Genomic DNA, 21,158 nt, shown 5'->3' with positions numbered 1-21,158 from the left:
AACTCCAGCTCCCAGAGAATCTGACACTTCCAAAGGTACCAGCAGACACACAGACACACAGACACAGACACAGACACAGACACAGACACAGACACACACACACACACACACACACACACATTCAGCGCCTATAAACAGATATCTTCTTTGCCTGGCAGCGTTGATCAAATTCTTGGAAAAGGACAAATCACATCAGATAAAAAGAGCCGAGAGAAAATAACGGCAGAACACGAGACAACGACAGATGACCTCAGCATGCTGGGCCGAGTTGTGAAGGTTGAAAAACAGGTAGGGCTCAACCCCACTCGCTCACTCTCAGCTGTGGCTCATTAATCAGAGCCGAGCATATGGAACTTAACTGTTAAGATTCATGCTGATCATTTTAAAGTTTATTTTAGGTGTGTGAGTGTTTTGCCTGCATGTATGTCTGTGCCCGAACTTTAGTGCCCAAGGAGGTCAGAAGAGGCTGCTGGATCTCCTAGAACTGGAGTTGGGGATGGAGGATGGTGCTGTGGGTGCTGGGAATCACACCCTGGTCCCTATAAGTGCCCTTAGCCTGAGCTATCTCTCCAGCTCCTAAAGTTAATCTTGTTTGGTTCTGTTTCTTTGTTTCTTTGTTTGTTTGTTTGTTTGTTTTTGAGACAGAGTCTCTCTACAGAGCTCTGGCTGTCATTTGTAGACCAGGCTGGCCTTGAACTCACAGAGATTCACCTGCCTCTGCCTCCCCAGTGCTGGGATTAAAGGCCTATGCACCATGCCTGGCCTCCTAGAGTCAATCCTAATGGTCAGTATATGTTATAAGAATGAAATGGAGAATATTTAATTGCGTTATGCAAAGACGGTGTTCTTTAAAACAACTTTGTGTCTCCACTGAAGGAAAAGAAACTTTCATCTTGTCCATTAATACTTATTGGGAAGCAACTGTAGAATTTCAGCGGGTAAGACAGCAAAAGTCTGTTTGTCAGCCGTGTTTTATGTTTCATGGTGTCTCCTCTAGTTACCTTCATTTGAGACAAGATTTAACAATCTCACCATAATTGTGGCAAACACTGGTTATCCATCAACCCTGAAGACGCAACTTCTCCAAGAGTCTTCTCAATGGAATCCGTTTGAAAGCATTTCATTTATCGTATTTATTTCGGGGCTTAGGGGACAAGGTCTCAGTATGTAGCCCTGGCTGGGAGTCACTATCACTACGTTGACCAGGCAGGTTTTGAACACTTAGAGACTTTCATGTTTCTGCCTCTCAAGTGCCCTGTCACAACTAGCGAGTGAGTGTGACTCTTCATAGAGTTAGAACTGGAGTGGCCTTCATAGTATTTATATTACTTTGTCAATACAATTTTTAAAAAGATTTATTATATACTTACTTTTAATATGAGTATACTATAGCCATCAACAGACACACCAGAAGAGGGCATCAGATTCTGTTACAGATGGTTGTGAGCCACCATGTGGTTGCTGGGATTTGAACTCAGGACCTCTGGAAGAGCACAGTGCTCTTAACCACTGAGCCATCTTCCCAGCCGGTATCAATGCAATCTTATTTCACCTTTTTCAACACCAGTAGTCAAGTCGGTTCTTCATACTAGCGTGGGCTGGTGTATAACCATTCTCTCCACTTCCAGGTACAATCCATTGAATCCAAGCTGGACTGCTTGCTGGATATCTACCAGCAGGTCCTCCGGAAAGGCTCTGCCTCGGCCCTCACTCTGACGTCCTTCCAGATCCCGCCCTTTGAATGTGAACAGACCTCTGACTATCAAAGTCCCGTGGAGAGCAAAGACCTGTCGAGCTCCGCGCAAAACAGTGGCTGCTTAAGCAGGTCAGCCAGTGCCAACATCTCAAGAGGCCTGCAGTTCATCCTAACGCCAAATGAGTTCAGTGCCCAGACTTTCTACGCGCTTAGCCCTACTATGCACAGCCAAACTACACAGGTGCCAATGAGTCAAAACGACGGCTCCTCCGTGGTGGCCACCAATAACCTTGCAAACCAAATAAGCGCCGCACCCAAGCCAGCAGCCCCAACAACTTTACAGATCCCACCTCCTCTCTCAGCCATCAAGCATCTATCCAGGCCGGAACCCCTGCTGTCCAACCCCCCTGGCGTACACGAGAGTATTTCTGACGTCACCACCTGCCTTGTTGCCTCCAAGGAAAACGTTCAGTTCGCCCAGTCAAACCTGACCAAGGACCGTTCCCTGAGGAAAAGTTTTGACATGGGAGGGGAAACTCTGTTGTCCGTCCGCCCCATGGTGCCCAAGGACTTGGGCAAATCTCTGTCTGTACAAAACCTGATCAGATCGACAGAGGAACTGAACTTACAGTTTTCGGGCAGTGAGTCAAGTGGCTCTCGAGGCAGCCAAGATTTTTATCCCAAGTGGAGAGAATCCAAATTGTTTATAACTGATGAGGAGGTCGGTGCCGAGGAGACAGAAACAGATACTTTTGACGGCACCCCACCGCCTGCCGGGGAAGCTGCTTTCTCATCAGATTCTCTAAGGACTGGAAGGTCACGGTCATCTCAGAACATTTGTAAGACGGGAGACAGTACGGATGCCCTCAGTTTGCCTCACGTCAAACTGAACTAAGTTCTTTGTTTCCTTTCTAAGCGTAGCTGTTCTTTTAGCCATACATATCACTGCATGAACTACTCTGAAAGCCCTTCTAAAAAGTTAAAAATCGCGCAAGAGTCAGGAAGAACATGAAAGGCCATGTATACGCCCGTTATCTTTTAATTGCATGAAAATGCATGTTTAGGGGTGGCAGAAATTCCAAGGTACATCGACATTAACCCATGCATTTAATAACGTACCTTGAGTCTAAAATCCCAAGCCAACAGTCGCTGCTGATGCTATGGGGTGTGTGAAGATGTCGGGATATTAGTTCAATTGCAAGAGTTGACGCTGTATTTTGAAATTGTGAGAGTAAACACCTTCAAATTTCAGGCATTTCTGCTTTATGACTAGATACAAAGTACATTTTCAAAATTAGGCCATAATGTATGTTTTAGACACAATGGCTATCAACAGCTGCTAATAACACAAGTAAAGCAGAATTTGGAATATAACCGAAATGGCTGCTTATTTCAAGAGACCTTTGCCAACCCGTTCCTCCTAAGTCATTTCATCAGTGTAATTTGAATGTCAATCTGTGTGCTTCTGGTGACTTAGCGCTGTGGCAAGCAAATTTGCACATTGTTTTCATGTTGTCCTTTATGCTGAGAATGTTTTCCGGTTAGAGTATGGCCAAATAATATTATGGGGGGCCAGTGTGGGGGGAGTGTCCCTCTTCCTTTGGCATCTAACCACTTGATGACAACATAGCCTCTACTGGAGGAGTCAGCTCTGTAAATGGTCAACCTCTTTACAAGCGTGTGAAATGCTGGTGGATTTAACAGCCTGTGTGCAACTGGGCTGGTCTCCCTGTGAGGATACAACCACAGGTTTGCCCATCCTGTCTTCTCAAATGGCCAGGGTGACTAGCAATTCCCATTCAGTGGACACACAAGTAGGGTCCTGGGGAAGTGGTTACCCACTTGAGGGTGGGGAAAAACAACTTGGAAAGAATCCACAGTTGCCACAAGTGGGTGACGTTAAAGGAAGTTGCCTCCCCACCCTGATGGGCAAGGAGGAGAGGAGCCAAAATGAAATAACTAGGTTTCCTTAGAAAAATAAATATTGCTAGGGAATCTAACTACCTTAACATCCCTCATTCTTGTATAACAGAGGATTTTTGCAAGCTATTTATTTTAATATGCCCTGAGTGTCTTTTGGTATTATGTAGCACATTTTGCATATGAAAGGCTAAAATCAAACTCCCTTACTTTTATACTATAGTGAACATTTTTCTATTCTTCCCAACAATCGTATCCCAAATGTAAAAGTATGGGCTCAGTTTCCAGGTTATGAACATTTATAACTACAAACCAGAGAGCACTGGATGGGGTCTGCAGATCAAAACTCCTTAGTTAGATACTATGGTGGGAAAAGAAACGAATGAAAAGTTATTTATTACAAACATATTTCCCAAAAGGCAAGCAGTACCGGCTGCTTGGTAGAATTCAGCCCCACACCTGTAGTCACAGAGATGGTGAGCCCGAGACAGAGGATCATGAGTTCAAGGCTAGCCTGGATCATACAGCAAGAAAAAGGGGGTGGGTCCGCTAAGGAAAGACTTATAACTGCGGTTTAAATTGTCTAAGCTTTAACTAAAGGATTCCTGAAATAAGGTTGTTTTTTGTTTTGTTTTGTTTTGTATTTTTAATACTGGGGGTCTGGGGAAGAACCTTTTCAACCTTTTTAGCATCCAGGCCAAATGAGCAGAATCTAGGGATATCAAGTGGTTGGCTGATCAAAGGAAGGGAACCTCCAAACCCACCAGCCCTTCCCATGCCTCTTCCCCAAGAGAATGTTGTCCCTGAAAAATCTGCCCTTACTTTTCTTTCCCCCAACACCACAATTTTGCTTTAGAACTTCACCAGGCTTTAACCAGCCTCCAGCCTCAAGCAAACCAATTCTCTCTTCCTCAGATGTGTTTCCCAACCTTTAAGTAACATTGTCATTTTTGGCAAACGGCCATGTTTAAAAAAAGAAACAAGAAAGAGAAAAAGTCTTCCTCTCGCTCACCCCTCAAGGATGCATGCACACTTCTAATCCTTTGAGAGGCAAAGTCCGGTGGATCTTTGTGAGTTCAAGGCCAACCTGGACTATAAGGTGTGTTCCAGGCCACCCAGGGTGACAGAGAGACTCTGTCTCAATAAAACAAACAAAAAACAAAATCTAAAAACAGACAAACAAAAACCTTCTTGGACTCTAATACAGTCTCTTAGAGTGTAGCGTTCAGTATCTTCTGACCTATGAGAACCCCTATAAAGTCTGAATTTTACACTCCATTGAAATATTCCTCAAGCTATTATTTTCATTTTACAAACAATGCTACTCAATTATTAGTACGATTTCTTATTTACCTATATCTCCAACCAACCCGAATGATGCACCCTCCAAAGGACACTGCACGCACTTGTGTGTATACACGCAGCACACCCCTCCCCACTGAACAAAAACCAGAGATACCTGCCCGGCACTGAACAAGGCTCACTCCAAATACTGACTGAGGAAGAGGAGGGAGCTGACAGCTTCCAGACAGCACTGTCTCAGGTAGAACCCCACTGGCAGCAAGGATTGTGAATGTATCAGGGAATCCCTTCTTAGGCATCCTCGGGCCTCAAGCACAGTACAGTTCATCTAACATAGCTAAAGTCTGAAGACTCAGAGAGAAAGCCTAAACGTGTCCCCTACAGTCTTAAGCATAGAAAAATGTGAAAAACGACATTGAGAATAATGTCTGGATATTGAAGCCATGACCACTTTGTGTCTGTTTTATTCTAGCACAAAAACTCCTGGATGTTGGTAGGTTTTGGGTATGTTCATTTTAGGGGTCTGTCTATGCTATGGGGGAATAGAGGGGGAGTCTCCTATTTGCACTTAGCAGAGGCCCATTGCTCCACCCCAAAGAGTAGGGGGTGGGGGGAGCACAGTTTAGCTGAGCTCACTGAGTATCCCTGTGCTTTCTCGGCTCAAGTCCGTCTGCCTCCGGCCACTGCACAGGGTTGGTGGGACTCATTGATAACAGCAATCGTCCCACGCGGAAGGTTATCCGCAACATTTTTTGCCATGTCTAATCTAAATGTTTGCATTTTGTTGAACCAAATCAATATCCGTAGATGGCAAGTTCATTTAATTTAAGAGCTTTATTGGGTTTTCTAGGAACTTAACGGTGCCTTTCTGACGTGCCATTGGCTCAGCCTTTTGGCTTTGTTCTGTTTTGCTTTGTCTCCTGGAAGGTTCCTAATATGAAAATCAAACAAGCCTAACAAAGGAGTTGAGGCACAAACTAGCTAAATATCCTACCCATTTCCAGAGCAAAACTATAAAGAATGACGAAACCCAGGCAAGCAGAGCATCCAGTCAGATCAAGGAAATATCATAAACGCTAATTCCCCAGAACCCGATTTTTTTTTTGCCTTAAATGACATGGTTGTGTTTTTGTAAGGAAAAATTTAATTTAATATAATTATGTGCATTTAACCAAGCAGTTCCAAAAGTCATGTACGAAAACAATGCAGTTGTCTGTTTCCTGAAAAAAATGACTAAATCAGGAACACCGTACCTATTTCAAGCTATCGTCAAAATGTAATTTCCTTTACCCTTTTACCAAGATGACTTGTTTTAAACTAAAACAATTAAAAAAAAAAGATGTCTACAAACAGCTAGTGTGGCTGCTTTTATCTGGAATGAACCGGTTGGATCTGTTTGAAATGTCCACGATGAGCTCCATTGGTAGAGTCCTCTGGAACTGACTGACTGACCCAAGTAACTCGACTGTACACCAACTGTGATTCTGTAGCCAACTGTGTCTATGGTGGTGGTGGTAAAGAAGCTGCTGCATTTGGGGAACGTAGGAGAGCTGCATGTGTTCTCAAGGATAAAATCGGGAAAATTATAATTTTTTTTCCATTGCTGAGGATTTAACTCAGGGGCCTGACCATGTAAACCCTAGAACAAGCAAAACCTCATTTGTTACGAGTCATCACAACTCAGACACCAGTCCCTGTGGTTGGTTCTTCCGTGGAGTGCAGTTTTGAATAGCCCTTACCTACCCTTCCTGAAACAGAAGTGCTTTAGATTACAGATCAATGTGGATGGTGGGATGTTTGAAAAATGCATAATATACTTTAGATCCAGGTCTAAAGACGAAATTCGTTATGTCACATACACTCAAAATGTAAATCCATACAAATGCTAGGCAAGTTACTCGACTGTGACATTTATATACTCTTTTTAATAATTCGTGCCATGAAATTTCCTATGTATGGTGTTCATGTCAGCATTACGAAGCTTCTGGATTTGATTAGCTTTGGAGCTTCAGCCTTAGAGATCCCCAACCAGTATAACAAATGGGTGTGCTAAAGGAGTGTCATATAGATACCCAGAACTACATGGGTGCACACACCCAGCTCTGCTTACCAGGAAAATGTTTCAACCTCAAAGGGACAGTGTCCTTTGTTCCATGAGAGACTCCATTATAGAGGCTGAAGCTAGGAGCACTAACTGCTCCTACGGGGAACCCAGTATCACTCCCCAGTGCCCACCACTAAGCAACTCGAGACCTGCTGTATCTCTCGTTCCAGAGAATCTGACACACTCTTTTGGCCTCCAAGGGCACTACACATATTTGTCAAACATAAACTCAAGGAGGAATATACACATAAAATTTAAGAACAAATCTTAAAAAAAAAAAAGTAAGAATAAGAGCCTCTACTAAAATCAGCTGTGGTGGCTCATGCCTGCAGTTCTAGCTAATTCTAGCTAAATAGTGGTCTCGGTCCACACACAAACAAACAAAAACCCAACAACTACAACAAAAATACTAGTAAGCGTAAAGACTCCCATTACCTTTAACTACTGGCAACTCTGTGCCAAGAGGCTAGTATCATTAGTTCAACTGTTTTCAAGGAAACTCAGAATCTTGCAATCTCTGAATACAGAGGCATAAAATCCTTAGGGAGACATCTTTATGTTGAGATTCGAGAATCGACTCACAAGCCACAAGAACACCTCAGTCAGACAGGGACAGTTTATTAAACATATACCCCAAGACTGGTAAACCAGGGCCATGGTCCAGATTCAGGAACTGAACCCTGAGTTAAGATCCTACAGGATTTTGAAGCCCAAAATCCACAAACATCTGTGCCAAGTTATTTCACCAATCAGGATTTAGGGATGGGGGGATTTCCTTAGGAACATGTCTTTGTTGTACACTTTTCCTGCTCTCATTGGTTGGGGTGTTCAGCTGTGTCAGGGGACTTGCCTTGTCTAATATTCATGCCCTAACTTGTCTACCAGGATGGGACTTGTCTAACATTCATGTCTTAACTCGCCAACCAGGATGTCGGTTACCCATGTACATGTCTCCACCAAGTAGGAGTTCACAAGGAGGTCTTGGGGACTTAAACCTTGCTAGACTGCTTCTCACAGTGGAAGTCTTATTCCAAAGAGTTTCTTATATTGATGAAGTTGGGGGTCCATCCCAGGGGCAACTTATAAAGGCAAATACCATAAAAGTTTATACACAGGTATAGGAAGTGCTGTGGGGTGGTTGGTTCAAATCCAAGCTTATTGTAGGTAATGATACAAAACAGTTCTCTTGACTTCTATCAAGATTGGTTCCCAAGGGCACAGAACATAACAGAATATAGAATCAATCTTGGCATTAGAAAGCTTCTTAGTAACAGTAGAAACATATGAGAAAGTTTCCTTACAATAGCGGGCCAGCCAGGTAACAGTAACCTAGACCTTCACATTTTACCTAGACCTTAGCATTCCATCTAGGCCTTAATATTTTACCTAGGTCATAACACTTTAGAAAGGGGAAGCAGAATGAGGTGCTACTTGAAGGAAGCTCCTTCCTTTAAAGCCCATGGCTTTAATGTTGGTAGAGAAGAGTGTTTCTCAACTACAGACTTTCAAAACTTCTATTCTGAAAGCAAAACTGTGTAGGGTCTACTATTGCTGTCATACAAACAGCCTGCCAAAAGCAACTTAAGGGTTTGCCTTCAGTGACAGTTCACCATGGAGGAGGCCCGAAGTGGCTGGTCAAGTCACATCCAAAATCATGAAGGTTGAAAGCTGCAAATCTTCAACTTAGCCAGCTTTACCCTTCTTATTCAGCCCTGAACCTGAGTCTAGAGAGCAGTGCAACCCATTTCTTTATAGATATTTTTGCCTCATTTAAGATAATCAACATAATTCCTCAAAGACAGGTCTCTCACCGGCGTACCTAGAGGCTTGACTTCATTGGTGATTCCTGTCAAAGTGAAGACACTAACCGTCACACCGTCACACCGTCACACTAACCGTGAGGGCCAAGGTTGCTCTGTCGTCATTTGAGATAAGACAGCTTCTAGTGGCTTGGAGAGATGGCTCCAGGAGTTAGAAGCACTGGCTAGGCTGGGTGTGGTGACACACCTTTAATCCCTGCACCAGGGAGTCAGATCTCTGTCAGCTTGAGGCCACCCAGGTCTACATAGCAAGTTAGAGGCCAGCCAAGGCCACACAATGAGACCCCACCTCAAAACAAATATACATACATAGCACTGGCTGCTCTTGCAGAGGATCCAGATTCAATTCCTACCATGCACAGGGCAATTCACAGTCATCTGAAACTCCAACTCTAAGATCAAACATCACTTTCTGGCCCCTGTGAGGACTGGGCCCACACTGGACGTGATGGCAAAATACCTATACACATTTTTTTTTAAAAAAAATAAAGAAATTTAAAAACTGCTTCTAAACATCTCTGGAACTACTTTAGCAGTACCTCCAACCTACCACTTAAAATGAAAATTCTGTCTTAACCACCAGTTATTAAAAAAAACAAAACAAAACGGAGGGGTGAGGTTTGCTGACTTGTAGTGGCAGTACTATATCCCTGGTTTCAAGTGCTTCAAGTCTGATACCATTAGACGCCTTACAACTCATCTAATTCTAAATTATTGAGTTTTTTTTTAACTTACTCCTTTGATATATGTGTTTTGCTTTTGGTCATGGTCTTTATTAAAGCAAACTGGAACCCTATCATAAGCTCATAGTAAAATTTTATATACTATTTCGAAAAACAAACAAACAAAAAAAAAACCCAAAAATTTTGCCCAATATTATCTCAATACATCCCCTGTCATATATCCACTGTTAATATATTGCCAAAGTAACAGACCTTTTGACATAAAATATACTAACACCTTCACTGAAAGAACAGGGATACCGTGTTTAAGAAAATACTAGTGAAGCCAAGGGAGACGATGCACACCTCTTAATCCTGGCCCTTAGGAGGCAGAGGAAGGAGGGTCTCTGAGTTAGAGGCCAGTCTGGTCAACTGAGTGAGTTCCAGGACAGCCAGAGCCACGCAAACAAATCCCTGTCTCAGAAAATGAAAAGCAGCAATCAAACTTCGGAACTTCTAAGCCTGTCCCACAAAGCTAGAGATAAAGGCAAGGTATCCTCCGACCCACTCCATCACCACGCTCCCGAGCTCTTCCCGCCTCTCCTGTCCCCTGCCACGTGGATACTGTCGGAGCCTCCTCTTACGGTCCACGTGACAACTGCCGGTGAACTGGCATAACATCTTTAATTCTAACACAGGGAGGAGATATGACCCTGTCTTCCCAAATGAATAAAAACGCTTCCTGGTACCTAATGAAACCAACAGTAAATTCCCAGCGCAGTACGCCATCTGATGGGCTGAGGCCTCAACCAACAGACTTAGTGATCTAGGGAAGACCCAGCCACAAACACTGATCTTGAGAAAGGCAGTAAGAGGGCCGCTGGGGCAGGGCTGCCTGCCTTTAATTCCAGCACTCAGAAAGGAGAGGCAGGCAGACCCCTGTGATTTCCAGGACAGTCAGGGCTACATACAGTTCCTGTCTCAAAATAATAAGAAAAGTAAAAGAGGAAGAAAAAAATTAAACTGCCCCAGGTAGTTTCTATACTCGTTATTTTGGAGATCATAAAACCTATTCACCGAGAATTCGATATCTTGCCAGAGATGTCCAAGCATCAGAAAAAGACGCAGTATTACCAGGCCATCTCTGCCCTGCCCTCAGGGACTAACAAACATAACACACTGACATGGCACAAACAATTCAGACTAGAAATTAGAGACCTGCCTTGCAGCCCCAAGGAAAGTTGATTTGCCAATGGTTGGTATGAAACTTCACCAGAGGGGGGAAAAAAAAAACAACTTTTATGCTTCTTTTATTTATTTATTTTTATTTATTTTTTTTGTGGGAGGAGGGAGGGCTGGGAGGTGGTGAGGGAGCTTCTGTTTTGAGTCAAGCTCTAAAGACATAGAATGTTAAGAAATAGATAAAATAATAGGTTGTATTAGTCATTGCAGACCCCTCCTTTAATCGTAGCATTCACAGGGCAGAGGCAGGCGGATCCCTTTAACTTGCCTTTTGTGTAGCCCTGGCTTGCTGGGAACACTCCAGGCCAGCTTCAAACTTAAGAGATCAGCCTGCCTCTGCCTCCCCAGTGTTAGGGTTAAAGGTACACTACTATGTCGGGTTCTATTTCTTTTACTTTTTAAGATTATAATATATACATATTGTTTTATCCCTTCCATCTCCCCAAACCCTGTCATAAAGCCGTCCACAATCTCTTTCAAATCTATGGCCTCTTTTTTCATTAACTGTTCTTACACATGCTTGCGCACGTGCGCGCGCACACACACACACATGCATACACGCACGGACGCACTCCTAAATAGCCAGCTGTTGTCCCTCTTCTTATTCTGAACAGAATTAGGAAAATTTTGTCACTAATGTATTCATATATCCGCTAAAAGGAAGAATTACCAAAATAAAAAATAAATGATATTCCTCCTTGAGAGTAGACAGGTTGCTCTCTTCTTGCAGTCAGACTGCCAAGTCTTTCTACTGTGAAACTGATCTAGTCTCTGGTCAGCAGTTGGCAGTGTTTTAAAAACCAACGTGACTAGCTCAAAAGGATGCACCAAGTTCAACCATTTTCTGAAATTTCTCCCATTTCATTCTGGTCCCACACATGAAGCCTCTCTCCCAGCTTGACGAAGTGGAGTCATAAACTGCTGGGGACAATAGGCGTAAGACTGATAGAGGAAGAAAGTGCTAGAATGTTGGGTAGAGATCACTGTAGGCATAGTGCTATTCTGAACGGAATTAGGAAACCCTCATCACTAATTTATTCCTGGATCCCCAAAACCACTTTCCGGGTCCACCCCCAAAATGGTTGAAGTCAGGAATAACAGAGGCTGCTCCGTTTTTCTTTTCTTTTCTTTTTTTAAGTCCAGCTCAGTGCGCTGACCACCCTGCCTACTTCCAAGCATATATTTCCATCTAGACTCCACGCTCAACTCTTTCCTACTCTTCTTTTCAAGCTAAGAGACTCTCAAGCCTTCTGAGAAGGTTGGTCTGCAGAACCTGTGTTTTCAGCATATGAAAATAAGGCAAGCCGTTTGTATCTTGTTTCTGGCCCTTTCCCATTAGGCTAGGTTCCTAGGAGACAGTGTAGTCTGCCCAGACCTAGGGACACAACTTGCAAAGAGATACTGGATTGGACAGGAGAGACAAGGAGAGATTAACACATGCAAGGCATTGTTTTATTGCACATTTGCCATTACAGAAAAGCCTTATGCTTGGGAGATGTCCCTCAGATACTTGCACCCGAGTCTTCCCTCAGGATAGTGCACCATGCCATGTCCCTTTAGTTCATCTTAAAGGCTGGTCAAAACTGTCACATTCTTGTTTCCCAGGGTAGATCAGTCCCAGGTGGTGACTAAATCCTTGATATCACGTGCCTGCACTGTGAGGGAGGCATCCAAGTGAGCTCTGGTCAGAGGCTGCTTCCGGACAAGATCCAACATCTCTTGGCCTGGGGAGGAAACAAACCAGTGGTAAATGGAGGGACCAAGACTCCCTAGGAAACAGGGTAGTGGGAGACATCAGCCAAGCCCATGTTTTGTTAGGTTACTTACTCATACTGCCCAAGTGCTTAAGGGCTTCGTGCAGTAAAAAAGGCTTGGAACTTGTTTCCAACCTGTTTCCCTTTGAATGGATTTCGAGGAGCATTTGGACAACGACACTCTTGGGAGGCTCAGTGACCATTTATGATGGCAGACAACTATGACGGGACAGCCAAGAGCACCTACCTCGGGCCCTGTGGCAAGCTTCCTGGTTACACAGGTTCCAAATCATATCCACCAACCAGTGCTTTGATCTGAATGGTCCCACCACTGTGACTCGAGTCTGGCCTGAAGCTGTGAACCATCTCTCCAGTTGAATGAAGGTGTTGCTGTGTTCCTCGATGCATCTGAGGTATTCGTCACCATGGCCTGTGCACAGAACAAATGACAGCAGATGATATAAATCTTTATTTTTTTTAAAGATTTATTTATTTATTATAAGTACACTGTAGCTGTCTTCAGATACACCAGAAGAGGGCATCAGATCTCTTTACAGATGGTTGTGAGCCACCATGTGGTTGCTGGGAATTGAACTCATGACCTCTGGAAGAGCAGTCGGGTGCTCTTAACCACTGAGCCATCTCTCCAGCCCGACAGCAGGATATATAAGCCACCAGTATTTGCTGTATGGACAGGGATCGGCGATGAGGGTGGTACTATGTAGCAGTTACCTCTAAGACTAAAAGCTTCTGTTTGGATGAGGGTGGTACTATGTAGCAGTTACCTCTTAGACTAAAAGCTTCTGTTTGGATGAGGGTGGTACTATGTAGCAGTTACCTCTAAGACTAAAAGCTTCTGTTTGGAGTGAAGCCTTCAAGACACAGGATATTAAGACATAAAATAGGCTGGACCAGTCACTGTGGTGCCCTCTTTTAATCCTAGCACTCAAAGGGCAGAGGCAGGCAGATCCTTTTAACTTCAAGGTCAGCCTGCTCTACGTAGATAATACCAGGCCAGCCAGGGCTACACAGAGAGACAACTCCTCAATCAAACCAAACAAACAAAAGCAAAAAACGAAAATAAATGTTCTAGAACAGGGGCAGTTAAACATTCCAGCCTGTATGAAATCCCCTTAGGACAGAAGCAAACGACTTCTGGAAATCCCTCAAAACTGACTGCATTCACTACTTTTACCTCCCCCAAGATTATGCAAGCAAACTGGGTAATGGTGGCGTGGGCCTTTAATGCCAGCACACGGGAGGCAGAGACAGGAAGATCTGAGTTTGAGGCCAGTCTGGTTTACAGAGTCAATGCCAGGACAGCCAGGGCTATCCAGAGAAAGAGTCCACAGTGTCTCAAAAAAGCAAGACAAAACAGAAAAATATGTGAGCAGTAAAGACTGTCAGAAATCACGCTCAGACTGAGCTGCTAAGAAAGGCAGTCCCCGGGGTCCCAGAAAAGCAATGATGAACTGAGTTGCCTTAAGAGGCTCAGACCAACCAAGCCACTGGGCAAGAACACCCTCCAACCTGCTGAGCTGTGTGCAGGACAGTAAGCTCCAAGTCTCCAGCTTTAGAGACCTGCAGTGGACTAAGGATGCAGCTGTCTCTTCTGTTGCTATGGGTACACCCAAAAAGACCTCATTGGTCCACCCATTCCTACTGAGGGTTTATAATTTCCTTACTGCTCTGTTTTTGTTTGTTCCCCCCACCTTTTTGTAGTTGGTAGATTTTGGGGGTGGGGGGGGCTGAGTCTCCATTTGGGGTGAGTATCCATTTGCTCACACCTCCCCAGAAATAATTTCACACAACAGCTGAGAACCTAGGACAGACATTTGGGGAAAAAGGAAAGGATGGAAATCATGAGAGAAACAAGGTGTAGGCAAAAGCCACCTACCAAATATGTGCTGCTCCTGGTCCTCATCTATGAAGAACACGAATGGAGACTCAAAGTTTTCAGGGATCATCCACCAGCTATTCTCATTGGCAGCATCCATTTCCGTCTCAGATATTCCCCGACTTCAACACAAGGCAAGTCCAAGCAACTGACTGCAGAATGATATGAAGGAGGGCTCAGGCCCTGGATTATATATACCCACTTCCAAAACCCAGTCCTTGATCCACCCTAGAGCTAAGGACCCATGCCTGAAGTTTCTCCAGTTAATCCAACCAATCAGCTCGTGGCTTAGTCATGCAAGATAATCTTTAGTGTCCAGAAATTCAAACTTTCTCCTACGTAATCATCAAAGATCCTTGAGGAACTCTACTGAGCATGGTCTAAAAGAGTAGACCAGGGATAATAAATTAACAGGAGCAGCAGGGTCCTGGGTTGGTCCTACCTCTGTTTGCTTGTTTATTGTTGTTTTGGGTTTGTTTTAGATTGGAGCCTCTCTATATAGCTCTGGCTGTCCTAGTAAAACAGGCAAGTCTCAAACTCAGAAATCTACCCTCATCTGCCTCCCTAGTGCTGGGATTAAAGGCCTGTGTCACAAAGCCAACACCCTTGCTATCTTTGTATGAGATCAGTGATTGTATGTCTAGTCTGCATCCCTAGCTCCAACAGGGGGGTGGCATTTGTTTTTTATTTGATAATTTCACATTCTAGGGCTTTTTGTGTTACAGTGGAAAAACAGACATGCCTATTTTGGGAATATACATGTGTGTGTATATACATATATATGTGTGTAATACTTATGTCTAGTATATATATACTATATGTATATATGTAATATAATTTTTTATTTGTTTAAGGACAGTTAAGGACAAAAGGCTATGAATTCAAAAAAGATAAGGGACGGGTTATAAGAGGTTTTGGAGAGAAGGAAAAGGGTTAAATGTCATTATGTCCTAATCTGAAAAATGAAGGAAATAAAGTCAGTGGTGTTACACCTTTAATCCTAGCCTTCTGGAGGAAGAGGCAGGCAAGCCTCTCTGAATCCAAGGCGATCCTGAAGAGTTCCCAAAAAAAGGTATTTTTCTCCTTCAATGAAGTTTCACACCAACCATTAGGAAATCAACCTTCTTGTCCAGGCTGCAATGCAGGTCTCAGAATCTGAATGGTCTAAGTAATTTCTTTTTTAAATCTATCTTTTTTTTTTAACTTTTTTATTTATTCATTTATTTTATATATAAGTACACTGTAGCTGTCTTCAGATACACCAGAAGAGGGCATCAGATCCCTTTACAGATGGTTGTGAGCCACCATGTGGTTGCTGGGAATTGAACTCATGACCTCTGGAAGAGCAGTCGGGTGCTCTTAACCGCTGAGCCATCTCTCCAGCCCCTGGTCTAAGTAATTTCAGTGCCTGGGTACAGGGATATTTGAAACAACGTTTTGAAGATGGCTGCTTATGGCGTACCATTTCTGATACTTGGTCACCTCTGGCAATTACTGTTCTCTTTCTTCTTCTCTTCTCTTTTTTAATTATATTAGTTTTTTAATTACTTTAATTTTATGTATATTGGTGTTTCTCATGCATTATGTCTGTATGAAGGTGTCAGATCCCCTGGAACTGGAGCTACAGACAGTTGTGAGCAGTCATGTGTGTGCTGGGAATTGAACCCGGGTCCTTTGGGAGAGTAGCCAGTGCTCTTAAACACTGATCCACTCTCCAGCCCCAAGTTACTTATTTTTTTTTTTTTAGTGTGTAGATTTACCAGATACAATTTAGGTAACCACCTTGACCAGGAGCGCTTCTCTGCTCCTTAGCTTTAATCCCTTTGGTTTGTTTGTATTTTCTTTTTCCACTTGCTTTATCTTATTTGGAGACACATTATCTTTATGTAGCTATGCCTGTCCTAGGACTCACAGAGATCTTCCTGCCCTCCTGGGGGCTAGGATTAAAGGTGTGCTTCCTTCAGCCTTTCAAGCAACATTTTTGTGTTCGGTATAAAAAAGTAAGCCACCTGTCCTCCAAGGTTTTGCTTAAGCACTACAAACTCTTTGGGAATTTTGTTACCATTGTTCATACTTCATTCCAACCCCCGCCACACACTGCCTCTACTCCCCCACCCCATCACCACCTCCCCACCCCACCCCACCACTGCCACCCCCAACCCACTCCCCCACTCCCACACCCCACCTCCCCACCCCCGCCCCCCACTAATAAGTCTTTTTTGGACCAGAGACATACAAGTTCAGCACTCGGTATAGGAACACAGAGGCCGTCCCTGTGGAGGGAGCAGTCACACCTTATGTCCTATCCAAAAAACTCCTACACTGTTAGCATGCAGCCGTCCCAAGATAGGGTAGGGCGCGATAGAATTAATTTCTTAAATTATTCACTGATAGCTGATCTAGTGCCTGCACTGAACTCTGAGGCCCTTCTGCTCTACATGCAGAGGCCCTCTAATCTCAGAGTTGGGAACTCTCTAAGAAGCTAGAAATGGGGTTGGGGATTTAGCTCAGTGGGTTCGGGCCCCAGCTCCTTAAAACAAAGAAAAAAGAAAAAAAGAAAAAAAGAAGCTAGAAATGTCAATAATGCCCTTCCTTTCATGGGTTTCAGTTGGATCTCTCATGCTGAGAGTGACCCTCACCGTCAAAAGACTTGACTCTTTAACATTGAATACAACTCTAGAGAACTGTTCTTTAACCCACACATATGTAAGAAATATGAATAATTTTTTTAAATGCTCATCTTCCCTGGGCAGTGGTAGCATATGCCTGCAATCCCAGCACTCTAGAGGCAGAGGTGGGTGGATCTGAAGGCCAGGCTTAAAGTCTACAGACTGAGTTCTAGGACAGCCAGGGCTACATAGATAAGCCCTGTCTTGAAAATCATTTGTAGAAAATCATCTTCGACAGGCCAGGTAGATGGAGCATGTCTTTGACCCAAGTATTCAGGAGCAGAGGCGAGTGGATCTCTTCTCCTTTAATTTAGTTTAATTTTATTTTATTTTTGCAGTATTCAGTGCATGCTACTGTGGTTAGTCACCAGAACACCTCCTGCTGCCACCTACTGTTGGTGGTTTTCAAGCGTTTCGATGCATACCGAGCTATCAAATCATCTGCCAGGGAATGCGTTGCTCACTGAACACCATGCCGTGGTCAAATACCATTCTGCTCATTACTAGAGAAACAAATGGTTCTTTGAATAAAACTCAAGGACAAGAGCAGACATTTCAAAAACAAAATCATTTCAAAAATCATGTCGCCAAATCTATTCTGTAAGTTTGTTGGCTTTCCTTTTAGCCCACTCCCAAAAACTGTCCTGACTGGCCAATAATGTCGTAGATGGAGCCCTAAGTAATAAAAAAAAGATCTTGACATAACAGAGGTCAAGCAGTTTTCTATACCCACCGTGGAGCATTCCCTTAGGTTTGTAGGATCTCCAAAGAGACAAACTCTAGGTTGCCTTCCCTAGATGTATTATTATTAGTGTTGATTTGGAAAGCTTGCTTCAGTACTAGGGGGCTGCTTTGACACAGGGTATGTACCTATGTTGATCTCAGGTTTTAGTTGATCCTTTGGGCTCAACTTCCCTTATTCTGCTGTTCCAAGCATGCAGAACAATACAAGCTATTTGGGGTTTGTTGAGACAAAGTTTGGCTATGGTTGGGAGGCTGGTCAAGAAATCAAGATCCAGGCCTAGGTGGATCTTGCTCACTTTTAATCCCATCTCTTAGGAGGCAGAGGCAGGTGGATCTCTGAGTTTGAAACCAGTCTGGTCCACAGAGCAAGCTCCAGGACACTAAAGGAAGAAATCCTGTCTCAAGAAACAAACAAACAAACAGCAAAAAAGAAATCAAGATCCTGTTTTGGCTCATACCTTTAATCCTGGCATTTAGATGGCAGATGTAGGAAGATCTCAAGTTCAGGGATAGCCTGGTCTGCATAGAGAGTTAAAGTACAGCCAGGGCTACACATAGAAACTCTATATCAAAAGGAGGTGAGAGAGAGAGAGAGAGAGAGAGAGAGAGAGAGAGAGAGAGAGAGAGAGAGAGAGAGATCGAGATCCTCCTGCCTCAGCTTTAAGAGTGCTGGGATTGCAGGCAGATTCCCCCACCATCATGCCCTGTTCCTTGGAACCATCAGAACTGTAGCTCTCACTGAGCAGAGGAAGAGGTATCCCCTGCACCCTTTCTTGAGTTTTTTTTTTTTTAAGGATATTTATGTATTTATTTATTCTATATAAGTACACTGTCGCTATCTTCAGACACACCAGAAGAGGGCATCCGATCTCATAACAGGTGGTTGTGAGCCACCATTATAGATGGTTGTAAGCCACCATGTGGTTGCTGGGATTTGAACTCAGGACCTCTGGAAGAGCAGTCAGTGCTCTTAACCACTGAGCCATCTCTCCAGCCACTTTCTTGAGTTTTTATCTCCTTCCCATCCCTAAGTTCAGAAGCCTTTCAGACCAGGGGAGACTGATTCTGAAAGCTAAGTCACTCACAGAACTGAATTTGTCCTCAGAGTCCTTGCATTGTTCCAAGTAGGGAATGAAGCACAAGAGGAGATGTATCAACAACCCTAGGAGATACTACTCTGTAAGCAGCCCCATGACAGCATCCTGCCCTCAGCTCAGAATAACTTCAACAGACGCCTACAGTTGGAAAAATTAAGTTTCTCATTTAGCTTCTCATGAAGTTAGCTTCATTTTAGGGTTCAAGTATAAAAAGGCATCCATCCTTTCTTCTGCTTATCACATGACATCATACATCCTGTTCTCAGGTAGGGTGTCGTCATCCTTGTCACTGGGATAAGAGTATAGTCTGACCAGGAGATGGGCCTTCTACAAGTAAAACAAGCACTTGGGAAACTGAGGCAGGAAACTCATGAGTTTAAGCCCAAGTCCAGCCTAGAAAATGCAGTGAGATCCTACCCAGTCCAAGAAAGGGTGAAGATGAGAAACAGAAGGAGCAGAAGAAAGACTTTGTGGTTATTGACAGCACAGTTCCATGCAGCATATGCAACCTATTAGCACTTCCTCAAAGCACTCATGATAAGGGCCCCGTGCAGATCCATTGGTATCTGGTGGAAGAAACCGGCTGAAAAGAAAGAAATACAGACTGCAACAGCCATGGACAGGGCAACACGATGGCCTGTCCTATCTTGACTTGGAGAAAGCACCAACTCCTTGACTTTGTCATCGAGCTGTCAGGCCCTGTCACCCTTTGCCCAGCAGACCCTTTCATGGGCACACTGCTCAGTGTGCACAGGATCTCCTTAGTGTCTACAAGATGGTGGTCAGAGGATCAACACATTTCACTAATTACACAGGGATACAGGAAGGAGACAGGAAGCCCGTCTCCCAAATACAGAAAACATGTATTTTTTCCAACACCTCATTAAGCCGATGCAGGTCAAATGCATGATTCCTGAAGTATTGATATCATGGTATGCCATCAGATTGGTCAAAACCATGCTCATTCCCAACTGAGTCTAGAATAGTAGACCAGACCCACCCTACAAACACTGTTCTTACTAAGCTCATTTATGTGTGGTGATACATGCCTTTAATTCCAGCACTTGAGAGACAGAGGCAGGCTGATAACTGTGCGTTCAAGGCCAGCCTAGACTACATACTGAGTTCATGGATAGGCCCTGCTTCATAGTGAGACCCTGTCTCAAAAAAAAAAAAAAGAGTTGGGGGAGCTGTAGAGATGGCTCAGCCATTAGGACCACTGGCTTCTCTTCCAGAGGATCCAGGTTTAATTGCTAACACCCATATAGTAGCTCACAACTGTCTAAGTCCAGTTCCGGGGAATCTGACATCCTCACATAGGTATATATGCAGGCAAGCCACCAACAGAAGTAAAATAAAAATAAATAGATCATTGTCTTAACCATTTCAAAGACAGAAAGAAACCACAAAACAAAAAAATGGAATGGGTCAGGTTCAGTTTCTATTCTGAAACTAGTCAAATTCTTTAATTACTGACCAAGTTCCTATGTTGGTAGCTTCAGACCAGTCTAAGTCAATCATCACGGGACATTCCCCTGTGGTCATACTCTGCTCAGGACAGTGTCCCCTCTCCTAGACTAGAGAAATAGTGTCCTGATAAGACAAGTGACTGAAGAACCCTCTGAAGAGAATATGTTTAAGGAGTTCCAGTATTTTTTTTTTTTTTTTTTTTGTTTTTTGGTTCTTTTTTTGGAGCTGGGGACCGAACCAGGGCCTTGCGCTTGCTAGGCAAGCGCTCTACCACTGAGCTAAATCCCCAACCCCCATAATTCCAGTACTCTTGACAGTCAACTTACTCGTGGATCCCAGAAAACAGTTAAGCCCTCCCCCAACTTCAGGTTTCAGGGGACAGTGCCAGAGACTCAAGGTCAGGCTCAGCCAGGTGGCCTCCCTGCCCACTTCAAACATGTCTGCATCCACTTCTCTCTCCTCTCATTGGCAGGTAGATAACCTTAAGTCTCTTGAGACGTTCTTGGCAGAAACAATGTTTTCACTCAGAGAGCAGCCAAGAGACCAAAACAGGACCCACATGTCATTCATTGTCCTTAGGTCTCCATACCTTACAAGAATAAGTTTGTTTCCTGAGCCTACTGCATCCTATAAACCATGATTTTTCAGCTTATGCTAAACTTGTAGGCCCATGATGTACACCCACTCTTTTGCCTTGCTAACCTCCCAAACACAGGTGATGAATCCATGTCCACTTATCTACCCCACAGGCAGCCTTGAGCCCTGAGTCCCCCACTCTTCT

The 21,158-nt window shown here is 43.8% G+C and overlaps 2 protein-coding genes across 4 annotated transcripts in view; one reads left to right on the top strand and one right to left on the bottom strand.

Moving 5' to 3' along the window:
- Kcnq5 (potassium voltage-gated channel subfamily Q member 5) overlaps nt 1-6,267 on the top strand; it is a 564,994-nt gene extending 558,727 nt beyond the window's left edge. For 2 of the 3 annotated variants that reach the window (XM_087564913.1, XM_087564912.1), the window contains 2 exons: nt 159-288; nt 1,629-6,267. In XM_087564913.1, coding sequence (XP_087421039.1) covers nt 159-288; nt 1,629-2,591 — 1,093 coding nt within the window. In that variant the 3' untranslated portion in view covers nt 2,592-6,267. 3 annotated transcript variants of the gene reach the window in all.
- A 5,911-nt stretch (nt 6,268-12,178) lies between these two features.
- Khdc1b (KH domain containing 1B) lies at nt 12,179-14,563 on the bottom strand. Its single transcript, XM_087568970.1, has 3 exons — nt 14,398-14,563; nt 12,748-12,930; nt 12,179-12,470 (listed from the first exon to the last, which is right to left on the bottom strand). Exons 1-3 carry the CDS (start codon nt 14,495-14,497, stop codon nt 12,358-12,360), a joined length of 396 nt encoding a protein of 131 aa, XP_087425096.1. The 5' UTR covers nt 14,498-14,563; the 3' UTR covers nt 12,179-12,357.
- Nucleotides 14,564-21,158: the final 6,595 nt, after the last annotated feature.

This window comes from Rattus norvegicus, chromosome 9 (genome assembly GCF_021556685.1).
Source record: "Rattus norvegicus strain SHRSP/BbbUtx chromosome 9, alternate assembly SHRSP_T2T, whole genome shotgun sequence".
Classification (NCBI taxonomy): Eukaryota; Metazoa; Chordata; class Mammalia; order Rodentia; family Muridae; genus Rattus; species Rattus norvegicus.
Note: the sequence above shows the minus strand (reverse complement) of the source record. Positions and strands in the feature narration are given on the sequence as shown.